General features: G+C 36.0%; 1 protein-coding gene across 1 annotated transcript in view; it reads left to right on the top strand.

Moving 5' to 3' along the window:
- Window positions 1-3,715, top strand: part of LOC306852537 (heparan sulfate glucosamine 3-O-sulfotransferase 3A1-like) — a 41,779-nt gene extending 38,064 nt beyond the window's left edge. Inside the window, exon 2 of the mRNA XM_079389442.1 lies at window positions 1,394-3,715. Within this exon, the coding sequence (XP_079245568.1) occupies window positions 1,394-2,015 (622 nt within the window). The 3' untranslated portion in view covers window positions 2,016-3,715. The remainder of the gene's footprint in view (window positions 1-1,393) is intronic.
- The last annotated feature ends 10,558 nt before the right edge of the window (window positions 3,716-14,273 follow it).

Raw genomic sequence — 14,273 nt, 5'->3', positions numbered from 1 at the left:
CCTTATGAGGCTCTAAATGGTGGAGTGCCTTAAATCATTAATCCACTGCTTTTATCCTCTTTGGTTCAGGTCAGTGTCCCGAAGGCACTAGAGAGCAGTGGGAAGAGAGAGTGAGAGCGGCATGGACAAACAGATTAGACTCTTTTCTTCCTCTTCAAGATACGACAGAGCTAGAATGCAAAGCACAAGAGAAAAATCACATGAAAAGTATTACAACTGCCCTCGCTGACTTGTAATGGAAACAAGATGAACAGCTATTTTTCTTAAGAGAGGACTGTCTTAAAACCAGCATGAACAGAAACTTATTTTGGTGTTTTTGTCAGATACGCTGTCTTTTTGCAGTTTTGCTCAATAATTTGGCTTGTCAGTAACTCTGCTACAAAAGAAAAGAAACCTATATTACAGCAGAGAAAGTCTAGGGTCATGTGATGTTGGGGTCAGTGCTTGATGGTCTAATGGAGTCTCGATTGGCACTAAGAGCCTGTGAGAAAAGCATTCATCCTCTCAGAAATGAACAGAAGTCAACTATGAGAAGAACTCTGAGTGTTGGATGCTGTTTTAGAGTGAGAGCAAAAATCTTTAGATACAGTTTACCAATTAAACAACTGACCAAAAACAGTTGTAAAATGACAACAAAAAAAAAGTGCATCATGACAATATACTATTAATATATTGTTTTGACTGTAACGCTTTGATCAAATGCAGTTTTGGTGAGCATAACCGATTTCTTTCAAGTAAAAAAACATAAACACAGTACTACACATACTTTAAACATTTATATACAATACTGGTCAAAAGTTTGGAATAATTATGATTTTTAAAAGAAGTATCTTTTACTCACCAAAGATGCATTTTTGGCTCAAAAATACAGCAAAAACAGTAATATTTGTTCAGTATTCTTTAATTTACATTTATTTGAAACAGAAATATTTTGTACCCCCCCCCCCCTCTTTTTTTATCTTACTTACTACTAACTTTTGAATGATAGTGTATGATTTCTGCAAAAAATGTTAAGCAGCAAAATCTGTTTTCAACATTGATAATAATAAGAAATGTTTGTTGAGCACCAAAACAGTTAGAATGATTTCTGAAGGGTCATGTCACACGGAAGACTGGAGTAATGATGCTGAAAATTCAGCTTTGCCATCAGGAATTAATTATATTTTAAAATATGTTACAATAGAACACAGTTCTTTTAAATTAATAACATTTCACAATTATTTTTACTGTATTTTTGATCAGTAAATGCAGTGTTGGTGAGCATAAAGAGACTCATTTAACAAAAATTATAATTATTCCAAACTTTTAACAAGTAGTGTATGTTCTGTAGCTGCAGCATATAACTGCTACCATAATTACATCGACTTATCTTTCTCTCTTTCTTTCTCCATAGGGACCTAATGCCTAAAACCCTGGAGGGCCAGATCACCATGGAGAAAACCCCAAGCTACTTTGTGACCCGCGAGGCTCCGGCCCGGATCTACGCCATGTCCCGCGACACCAAACTGATCGTGGTGGTCCGGGACCCCGTCACTCGAGCCATCTCTGACTACACGCAGACACTGTCCAAGAAGCCTGACATTCCTACTTTTGAGAGCCTGACGTTCAAAAACAGGACTACAGGGTTGATCGACACTTCGTGGAGCGCCATTCAGATCGGCATCTACGCCAAACACCTGGACAACTGGCTGCAGTACTTCCCCATGAGCCAGATCCTGTTCGTGAGCGGAGAGCGGCTGATCAGCGACCCGGCTGGAGAGCTGGGCCGCGTGCAGGACTTCTTGGGGCTCAAGAGGATCATCACAGACAAACACTTCTACTTCAACCAGACCAAGGGCTTCCCTTGTCTCAAAAAGGCAGAGGGCAGCAGCAAACCCCATTGCCTGGGTAAAACCAAAGGGCGGACCCATCCAAACATTGACCCTGAGGTCGTGCAGAGACTTAGAGACTTCTACAGGCCTTTCAACATGAAGTTCTACCAGATGACAGGCAGGACATTTGGATGGGATGACTGACATAGACCCTGTATTTTGAAACAAGGGAGAAACAACTTTACTGTGACCTCACCAGCAACAAAACTATGATAACCCCAAAAGTGGACCAATCTGGTTGTGGAAAATGATCCACATCCACATGAGTCCACATCCAACTCAAGTTAGGCACAGAAAACTATGAACAAATGTCAAAAACAAGAGTAAATGTCCTCAAACTGCTATTACAGTTCCAGATTCTATTCAATTTCTGATTCAAAAGTGACATTTTGAACTCTTATATCTTCCTCAGGCAAAAGGATGAGGATTATACATTGCCTTTGTTGATTAAAACAGTACTCCTTTTTTACCCAATCAGACTTTAACCATATTTATCATTTAAACAGCCATATACCATACCGTAAGAGGACCTAGAAGAGACAACTGAAAGCTGAAGAGATCCACTCTAGAACTATGCATTTGGATATTGAACTGTGAATTATCCACTGTGTCTGGACTTGGAGATCAGATTAGTTATTTTGCCATATTTAATGTAGAAAGACTAGCTGCTTATATACTTTACAATTATTTGGAAGAAAATATCAAAAGAATAAAAATAAGTGTATTTTTTTAAATTTATTTATTTAAAAAAAAAAATATGTACACATATACAGTTTAACTATTTTGAATAATCTTCACTAAACACCTCCCTTCACTTTTTTTTTGCATGTGGAGGGTGGGTGATTTCTTTTGTATTTTGAACCATATAACACAATGCCTTTTCTAAAACTTTCATGCGGTCGGAAGTTTAAATGTGCACATTTAAATGCTTACCATCCTGTTCACTGAGAGCAATGTTATCTCAAAAATGGTTCTTATATTAATGGATCAAAGACAATAATAGGATGGCCAAAGTAGTAAACATGCAGAACATGACGTAATTTTCCCCCAGGTTTGGGTTTTTGGTTTTACAGAAAAAATGAATGAAAGTCAAATCTGTAATTTGACTGGATGGCAAGCTTTTAAGAGTCCATTTAAAGTTGTGTCTCTATGATGTGTGTGTGTGTGTGTGAGTGCATGTTTATGTGGTTTATGAGGACACAAATTTGTATAATGACATGGATATGACAGAGGTATTACAATATGAAGGTGGTTTATGAGGACACTGCCTATGTCTCCGTAATTCAAAAGGCTTAAAAAACATACTAAATGGTGTTTTTTTGAAAATCTAAAATTGCACAAAGTCTCCTGTGAGGGCTAAGTTTAGGTGTAGGGTTGGTGTAGGGCAATAGCACACACAGTTTGTTCAGTATAAAAACCATTACGCCTATGGAGAGTCCCCATAAACCACAAAAACCAACATGTGTGTGTGTGTGAGAAAGAGAGAGAGAGAGAGAGAGAGAGAGAGTATGAGAAAGACACTGTTACAAAGCAGCAGTGCCTCTAAAAGACATTCAATCAGTGTTTCTCCATTTAAAGGTGATTTGTGTAATTGTACGATGTTAAAATGCTGTAAAATCCCATCAATAAGCTGTTTTATGCTCAGAAAGTTTAAGGCGCGTGAACCTATTTGGAAACTTAAAAGCAGTCATTTTTTTTGCATTACACACATCACCTTTATGTTCAGAGTAAGTGAAATTATTTTTTCCTTTGCAATATTATCAGTGATATTATGCTTTTATAGTTCTGTTTATTTAATTTGAGTAATGAATTTTATAAAGCACATTTTTAATAAAAACATCATTAAAAAAAATAATAATTTAGACTGTGATTGTATTTTCATTAAAGGAATAGTTCACCCAACAATAAATATTTGCTGAAAATTTAATCACCTTCAGGCCAAGATGTTCATGTAGATGAGTTTGTTTCTTCATGGAAACAGATTTTGGGAAATTTAGCATTATATCACTTGCTCACCAATGGATCCTCTGCAGTGAATGGGTGCCGTCAGAAAGAGAGCTGATAAATACATGAAAATAATCCACAAGTAATCCACACCACTCCAGTCCATTTTGATGTCTTTAAGTAAAAGTAAAAAAAAAAAAAATGCATCAAGTTGTTTTAATTTAAAACTGTTGCTTCTGACTAAAATCAAGACTATAATACATAATGCTTCATCCAATGAAAAAAAAAAAAAACATCCCCTGTTGTCCTCACATATCAAAACCCACCAAAATTTGTTTAGAACTGTTTTTTACAGTTTTTTGTTTGTAAATGATTCTTGATCTGTGCATATTTCTCTCCTGATCCACTCCACTTTTTCACTGGAAATTTTAGCCAGAATTTTTTTTTAAAAATGTCTTAAGGATTTTGTTTACACACAACTTTTACTTTTCAAGTTGTCAAATGATGGACTGGTGTCATTATTTCATGTTTTAATCAGCTGTTTGAACTCTCATTGTGACGGCACCCATTCAGAGGATCCATTGGTAAGCAGCTGATTTAATGCTAAATTTCTCTGAATCTGTTCTGATGGAGAAACAAACTCATCTTTATCTTAGATGGCCTGAAGGTGAGTACATTTTCAGCAAATGTTCATTTGTGGATGAATTATAATTTTAATAAGAACTTGCATATAGAGCGTTTTAGCCTAGAATTATAACACTCAGTTCGAAGTTAATGCTGCATAAATCAAATTACAAAAAAAATAATCAAAATTCAGAGTGTTTTGTGGCTCCAGAAAGGCTCAAGACCATGGCAGCAGCCCTCATCCTCCGCTGGATGCAGTCCTATCTGTCCTGCTCCATTCAGCCTCATTGTCTTAGCTTATCTCAGCCACTCGTCCAAGCCAGGCAGTTGCAGGATGCTCCAAGGCCCCCAGAAGATGCTCCTTATTGTTGGTTTATTATTTTCTGGATTGTGCATAAGCCTGACGGGAGTTTCTAATTTGGCTGGTTAAGGACTGTTTGTCGAGCACCACTGGAATGGCAAGACATAGACAAAATGGATATTTGGATGGTCCGTGTGCACTGGCAAATGCAGAAACCTCTTGAGGAGGAAATGTATTTTTAACCCAACCTTTATCTTTCTCTCTCTCTCCCTCTCTCTCTCTCAGTTTATCACATGCAAATTTCTCCCCGCTTTAAGGCTCTTGACAGCCACCAGCTCTCTGCCAATCCCTCGTTCCCTTGGCTTTCGTTTGTTTTTCGTTTTCATCCCTGGCCTCCATGCTCCCTCGAGTCCCGTCGATCCACTCGGTGTGTTTGTTTAAAAAGAGACTCTGCAGTCAGGCTGGAATCTGACAGTGTTCATTATGAACTTAAACAGTGTGTTAACCTGACTTGCATCAAAATGAAATTCCACAGGTTGGGTTTCTTACAGACTCTATTCCAGCTGTTCAACTCAACCACATCACAATCCTAATCAAGGGCATCTATATAAAGCTGTCGAATTTAAGGATTGAGAACTTTCTAATGAGCCCACAAGCGCTTAAACACATGCAGTAATCCATACGTCAAAATAATCATCCATCACTGTAAATCTACAATGCTTTGCATGATGTAAAATCTTCTCAAATAACTCAAGTCACTTACTGCTTCGCAAATATACTGTTTTCAATATTACATTTAGTTTATTTAATATTGCATTTTAGTTTCTGTAATTAATTCAGCCTGAATGGATTAATTCAACCTTTAATGGATCATTTCAGCCTTAGTTCAATTTTTGCAAACTTTTGAAATTAAAGATCTGAATTTGTTTCAACTGATTTAGGGCTGGAATATATCACACAGATTTTAAAACACTAGGCATAATACAATTTCTGATTTTGTAAATAATGATTCAAGAGAAAAACGTGACAACATGCACAAAACAACTGAGGATCACACTGTCAGACTTTCAAGTCATTCTGAACATCACAAACTCGTGTACAAACATGTGCCTCCTGGCTAGAAGACCTAACAAATGAAAACAATATGTTTTCTAAAACCTGCTCAAAATATTAATAATGTTTAAAATCCTCCAACTGGATGGAATCACAGTCTGAAGCTAAAAAATGCTATTAACTCTGACAAAAATCTACAGACTGGCTCTGACCTTCACCAACTAGCGTTAATGTGTCCAAACTGGAAAAAAACGAGGCAAAAATCTGGGCAAAGCATGTATATTTCTGCCTTTACACTGCTGTTAGTCAGATTTTAAATGCTGAACGTTCTAAGAATGATTTCATGTTCAAATTTCAATTGGTCTTTTTGCTTATATATCTATTTGCATATTGGATTTTGATTGGCGTTTTCTTTCTTGAACCATCTAAGCTGCATTTACATAGACAGTGGCACACTGAGGCTCTGAATATGAAAGCAAAACCTGACCCACAAACACACATACAAGAGACTGTACCTGTCCATAGCTGTCAGTGAGGGTCTGTGCCAACTCAACACTGGGAGGGTGAAGACACCTGTGTGTGGTCACTTGTACACAATTACCCCCTTTCAGTCTTCTGTTAACCCTGATAACACACTCCTGCCTCAACAAGACCTTGTGTTCTGCAATAGGACAGAGAGAGAAAAAAAAAAGAGAAAATGGGACACAAACAGCAGTGTTAAAAATGAACTTTTTAGGGGCAGAATTTGCAGACCTGAAATGATCAAAAGTGAGGTGCTTTTTTTACCTTTTTAAAGAGTTATACATTTCAAAATGTATAAATGTATATCACACAGTGTATTTAATCATTTAATTTCAGTTATTTTAATCAATTCTAAAATTGAACAATTTAGACCGTTGCCTATAAAAATCCAAAATAATAACAAATTAATGCAAATAATGCACAGAAATATATAAATTCCAGGGTTATTATAATTAACTAAAACTTGTTACTTGAAATAAAACAATATTTAACAGATTTTTTTAATGAACATTTTATGTTTGCTAGTTGCCAAGGCAACATTTCTCATTTTCATTTAGTTTAACTTGATGTACTAAAATAACTAAAAAATAAATTAAAAATTAATAATAATAAAAACTATACAGACAAAACACAACAAAATTATTAAAACCTTAGCTAACATTAAAATTAAAACCATTATAAAAATCTATAAAATTTTCTCAATTGTAATTGATATGTTCTAACATAATTACATCTTTATCCACCCAGGAAAGAAAAATCACTTTGATTAAAAATCGATGTATTTTACATTATATTATAGAGTTCTATACTGTCTAACATCACCATACATTTTGATTTATTCATGTAATCATAATAATTATAATTACTGTTTTAAGGTTTGCTGTTGTTGGGTGTGGTTTCTTAATGTTATTATTTTTTTTCAGAGCTGATTTAGTTTATCTTCATCAAATAGCTCCACATTCAACAACCCACCTCTGAAACAGTGAATACAGATATCAACGGTCACTACATTATCTGTAGAGATGCTAATGAAATATGCTAAAATGAAATATTCAAAAAAGCCTAATGTTTTAAATATGCTGATCCTAGTAGATAAAGTAGTAAAAGACTGATAAAAATCTAGGTAATATAAGGAAGAGGTATCTGAGACAGGTAAATGCATCGGCACAGATGTTGTGTGCATGGTTCATTGAAAAGGTCATGCAATGTAAATGAGAATGTGGAGGGCATCAATGGTCACTTTTGATGGTGTAGTGATGGTGGTCTCTACAACTGACTCACACATGCAACTTTTCTGACATTATATCGTGCATAAACACACGCACCCAGAGAGCAGTCAGCCCTGCGGTTGGCCATCAAGGGGATCTGCACTTTATTTTCGCTGGATCTCAGAAGCTATGCTTAATCTTCATAATCGTCTGAGAAAACACAATTCAAAAGCACAGCCTAAAGCCTGTATTAATAAAAGAGCTTTTCAGCCCCGCGTTTCGGATGGGTTTTTAAATGGTTTTGTTTCATCTTCATGTGGACGTACAGTCCAGACAAAGAGCAAGTGATTATCAAATGAGGCAGAGTTCAAGGCCAAACGTCCTGGGTAAACATATCAAAATCTGCATTTAATAGACTCATTTGTTGCTGTCATGAAACAGACAAGCTCTTTTCAAGATCTGATTAAGAGGTATTTTATGAACAGATGTCACGCCGACGGGAAATATGTTGTTTACAGAGCGAGTTCTTTTCAAGTGCCAGTCTGGAAATAAAGAAAATGGACAAAATTGGCCAATTTGAGAGCAGACGACTGTCCCATTATAACACTTGGGATATTAATACATCTGTTCAGAAGGAAAACAGCAGCAACTCTTCAGAAGACTTCACATTGCTCTTAACTCTCAAAGAAAGTAACAGCTTGTTTAGGAAACATTAATAAAGATTTCTACCCAAAGTTCAGAAAAACAAGGTAAAGTCTCAACAGTCCGGTCCCAGACAGCCTGGGAGTTGGACAAAAACTCAAAGATGTCGACAGATTGATGAACACGTTATTTTGTGTGTGTATCATACACACACAGAGAGAGAGAGAGAGAGAGACAAACAGACAACTTTTTTTAAAACAAGGATTTTTTTAAAGATAATAAGAGGGACTACATAAGGCCTATAAGGACTGTTTCACAGGCACATGTGTAATAAATATTATGGTTCTATGGAAACTATGGAAAATGTATAATATATGAAAAAAGTATTCCCTTTGTAACTGTACGCTAGTCAACATTTGAAATGGATCAAAACCTTTCATCAAAGTTGACCTTAAAGCAAAATGTGTTCTTGTATTAGGACAACTTTGATTAACATTTTTGATCCACTTCAAATGTTGACTGCATTTTACAAACTTACCTTTAAAACACAGTACCCTGAATTTGAGAGGTTTCTATTTTATATACACATACATACACACACACACACACACATATATATATTTAGTTTTGAAAATTTGGTCAATTTTTACAGGATTAAAAATAAATCACGCAAGAAAGGTTATCAGAAAGCAGATATTTCAAACCGAATTCTAGTAAAAAACATGTGACACTGATTTATTGCAATAATTGACTTTTATCACATTTAGCAGGAGGTCCTCTTACACTTGTGAACATGATGAAACCGTATCGCCCTATTGAAACCGATGAACACGAAACACTCGGTCAGATACTCCATCAAATATACATGCTGATAAATGGCTCGTCCTTGTGATAGGGACAGTAAGAAAGTGCAGACGCGTGAGAGGAGTGGGACCGTCTTGTTTCTTGGTGGCCCACAACAAACGGCTCTGAATAAGTAATAAACGAGTTTATCTATTCAGTGAGTTCATAAATTAATGATAAGCTCAGTGTTTGCCCCGTCCTCATTATAAAGGGCAGAACCTGAAAACATTACAACACAGCGAGCACATCATATTCACACACACACAGATGAAACCGCACACACACTTATAAATGCACACTCACACACACTTGAACAACACAGCTCAGTCGAGCAAAGCAAGTGATGATGAAGATTATAAATAATTAATGCCGTCCGAGTGCCAAAGTGCCATGCTAAGAGATGACATGCAAACAGACGGGGGGCAAAGTCAGCAACTTGAGTGGGAATTATTCATGACCCCAGCACGCCACGCGGGCTGCTGGATCAAGAAGCACTGGGAGTGATGGACAGGGTGCCACCTAAATAGTGTGCTTGGTTGCCATCCCAGTAAACATCACAAAGGACCACACTCACTGAAGAGCTGAAGAACGGTCTGGAAATGCAGTCTGCTCTGGATTTATTGGGTTCTGTGCGCTGGTGTGCCGACACTTTCTGCCAGGGTGCTGCTGGATAAATCAAGCTGCGCTCAGGAAGCCTGTATGTGGTTACGATGGAAATTGTGGAGAGTACATAAATTCTGCTCGGGCAAGAAAAGGCCAAAGGGCAGTAGTTAACCTCCTTGGGGAAGGTGAAACAGACCACTGGAAAATTTCTGAGAGCGTCAGGGTGAATGAATTAGAGAAAGAGAACAATGCCTGATCGGCTCATATGGAACCAGGACGTCCAACAAACTATATTTACTTTGCAGCCTACTCTTATCACAGCATGAGTTTCCTACTCCTATTTTATCCCATAGGAAAGAAAAAGCACAAATGAGATCTTTCAAATGACTACAGTGGTGCACCGCAACCCAGATAACACAATTATCTCATTTTAAACAATAGGAAGAAACAATAGAAATAATAGGAAGTAGCCAACCACCAAGTTATGTTAGCGTGATATATAGAACTGAAGGTTTAATATGCAAAGTAAATATCTATATGCTAATAAAGCCTGATTTCTATGCATGTAAGCAAGGTACAATTATTGATTTTATGTATACTTGCACTATTAATATTTTGATCAGCACTTAATAAAAAAAGAATTATTAGAAATTTAAAGGCAATTTACTGACATCTAATGCTAAATTGAATGTAACTGAGCATCAATGATTTCTGAAGGACCACGTGACCCTAGACTTGAGTAATGGCTGCTGAAAATCATAGAAATAAATGACATCTTAAAATATATTACAATAGAAAACAGTTATTTATATGATAGTAATATTTTACACTTTTACTGTGTTTACTGTATTTTTGATCAAATAAATGCAGACTTGGTAAGCATAAGAGTTTTAAAAAGTTTTTATAAATAATTTTAAATTTTTAAATTTTCATTGCTCCAGTCTTCAGTTTCACAGGATCCTTCAGAAATCATTTTAATATGCTGATAATAATTTTTTAATGAGTGCACATCAAATTATTAATACTGTGAAATATGCTGTTCACATTCATTTTGTATCTGTATACTCTTATTGTAAACAATCATCTTATTTGTTTCTACAGTAAATTTACTCCAAGAAATTTAAGGAGAAACATCTGAGAAAATATTTTATTTTAATTTAACAAAATAAAATGAAGAAAATCTCACTTTTCTCTATAATGCATCATGCAATAACTTCCTCGTTTATATTTTATTTCTCCAGCCATGACATATGTGCTGCTGTGCAGTTCAGTGAGCCTTTAAGACCCAGTTACAGCCTTATAAATATGCAGTTTATTATTTTTCACAGTAGTGGGTTTTCTCAAGGTCTCGCTATATGATTAATGCATCTTAAACCTGACGACAGTGTAAACAGGTTTTATTACGTCTGAGCCAATGCTGAGCCAGACAAGTTCACACAGACATTCCATGTTTGGTTTTAGTATGAATGAAATGTGCCATTGTTTGCTTGAGGCACCTTTCCCTGAGACATGTACATAAGTTACTGTACATATTTATGAAATTTATTATGAAATAAGGCCTATAATTACAGACAAACTGGTTGGCAATTTGAAAAATTAAAGAAAGACATCAATTACACAGCTGTATTTGCTCAGGTGACTGACCTCTTGGTAAACAAAGCCTATTTTGTAGCACTTAACTAATGTACTGTATATAAAATAACATGTTAAACTAATTTTTACTGGTCTGCTTAATCTTAGAACACTGCATTGCATGATTAATTATGTGCACATGAAATCAAACAAAACCAAGATTTACTGTACCCCGTCTTTGGCTGAGGGTGATATAGGGAATATGATCCAGGTAAGTGTGGTGGCATCTATGTGTGTCTACTAGGGTCAGATAACAGAGTCCAGGTGGCAAACCAGGAGCACCCTGAGGACATGCTTGAGAGCTTTGTTTTGCATTTCTAATCCCTCATTCCCTTTCTCTCTTGTTGGCGTCACCTGATCCAAGGTGAGGTGAAAAGGAGGATCGGATCAACACAATGAAACCCTTTTAATTAGCAGCAACTCTGGGATTCGCTCGAGAGGAGCTGATGAAAGACGAGCATCACCAGCACAGGCTGTACAGTAATTGCTCTGTGCTTTATGTTTTATCAGCTGATATCATTGAAGAATTTGGATTCCGGCCACCAGTATCAATTTCTACAGTCAATATGAAATCAAAACAGACCTTATTTACTTAATGTACATTCCTGGCCTTTGCTGTGTGCAATTCACCTGCAGGGGCCGACTTAACATTTAAGCAAGGTAAGCAACCGCTTAGGGCCGTGGGTAATCAGGGGGCCCCATCTGATGTAGGCGAAACATATTTGCAGCATTGAGCAATGTAGCCAATCACAGACATATCGGTTGATTTCTTGAACGCAATGTCCTCAGTATTTTATTTGTCTTGATGTTTCAAAAGACTCTCTTGTGTGCTTTTCCTAGGCGCACCGAGGCGAAATGCCATGTACTCGTATAAATGCGTGAATGCAATGACTGGAGATTTTCTCTTGATAATAGATTACATTTTTAATTTGTTTCTCAGCAAACCCTATCGTATGTGTCTTAGGAACACTTGGAATATGGAATGAGTTGGATGGAAAAATTTCATGTTTGTAAAAAGATTGAAAAAGTTTACAAAACAGTTTGCAGAAAAAAACGTTTACAGAGTAAACAGAAAAAAGTTTACTACCATAACTGCAAGCATTATTTTTTGATAATGTCTTATTTTGTGATCCGATAAAAATAAGGTAGCCTAACATAGCTTTAGAACAGCATCAAGTTGAGTAATTACTGGTTGTCAAGAGATAAATAAACTATGAAAGCGAGTGAGCAAAATAAGGGTTAGGTGTAAAAGAGCACATTGTTATTGTGTTGGGGCCCCATACCTGGAATTTGCTTAGGGCATTCTTTCAATTTGATAATAATAATAATAATAATAATAGGCATTATTTCTCTCAGCTTCCTCCAACAGCCTTCCCCAAAAATTACAAAATACATTTGATCTCAAATATAAAAATGCTTTCTATTTATGAATTAGAATTAAATTTGTATATGTATATATAATTTAGAAATCATCATAAAACTATAATATTACTTTATTATTATTATTATTAACATTTTAAATTAAAATTAATTTTTGCATATACCATGCATTTTTAAATCAGGAGCCTGATGAGATCAAAATAAATTTTAAATATATAAATTGTTGCTGTCGTATGTCCAAATTTTGTCAATTTCATTTTTTTTCACAAATCGATGCATTTGGTCAGTCCCCACATGGGTCTGTTATTTTTACAAATTATTAACCAATCTAAAGTGTTGAAAATAGCTTGAGAGCAAATCTCTTAACTCCATTGGACACTTCAAACTGTCTGAGAAGTCTCGTAACTCCTCCTCTTCTTCACTCCGCGGGAGCCTCGTGGCATTATGTCTCCTCAAGATTGAAACTCGCAACGAATCCTCGTCGAGCAACACGTCCTCTGAGGTAAATGTCCTCAAAACACTGGTTATTCATGATTCAGTTATATGAATTATATAATAACAGTTTATATATTATATATAACAGTTATATCTCGATCCGTTTTTATTTATGGGAGAAAAAAGGGCTACTGGCGCCAAGTAAGCCTATCTTTGGATAACTCTGTCTGTTTTTTAGACAATAACGAGTGAAAATAGTTAGGTTAGACACATTTGAGTAAGCCTGTTTTGTTAAAAATCGATAGCTGTAATGCTTCGGTGCAGAAGGAAGCCCGTGAGCCACGAAGGTAAGTTTGCGAGCAGATTAGGCTAATTTCCAGCTATTAGAAAGCCTAGTCAGCTCATCGTTTTTTGTATTGCATCACTTATAGCGCTTAAACCTTTAAAATAGAGTTTAGGAAGATGTATGTAACCAGAGTCGTTAGCTTTGGTTAACTATTGAAGCCTTTTCTCTTGTCAAAAGGCTCACCGTGACCGCCGACTTTATTTGCATGCAGATTAATTTCTGCCTATTAGACAGCCTAGTCAGTTTTTTGTTTTATTTTGGTATTGCATCACTCATAGCTCTAACGTTTAAAATAGTGTTTAGGAAGATGTATGTAATTAGCTTAGTTTAGCTTTTAAAGCCTTGTCTCTTGTCAAAAGGCTCAACGCGACCGCAGACTTTGATGAGCAGTGCTGGCACACGTCTGTGTCCGTACCATTCTTATCAATGACAGCGTAATCTCGTATCTCCCTGCTCCCAAGTCATAAATCTTGTATCTCCGATTAAACAGGATTATGGGGAAATGTTGTGTTAATGTTGGTACACAACAGTATATGATAGCAATATAAGGTATAATACCAACTTTAACGATACAATGTTTAATAACTCCAAAAATATGCAGTTTTTTTTATTTCCTGAAAAATAATGGTTTTGGAGATGCGAGGATTCCGCCCAACAGCGACGAAATGTTATAAGTATACATTTCATGTATGTGTGCATACATAACATTTTAAATATTATATATTTTGACCTTGTAGTTTAGGTCAGGTCAAATAGAGTAACCAAGAAAACATTAAAATATTCTTAAATAAATAAATAAGAGAAACTTATTACTATCTGATAGATACTATGTTTATGGAAATACAGATAAAGGCAGTCAGTAAAGTTGT

The sequence above is a fragment of the Barbus barbus genome (genome assembly GCF_936440315.1).
Source record: "Barbus barbus genome assembly, chromosome: 32".
NCBI classification, from domain to species: domain Eukaryota; kingdom Metazoa; phylum Chordata; class Actinopteri; order Cypriniformes; family Cyprinidae; genus Barbus; species Barbus barbus.
This window is presented reverse-complemented; position numbering and strand designations above follow the sequence as displayed.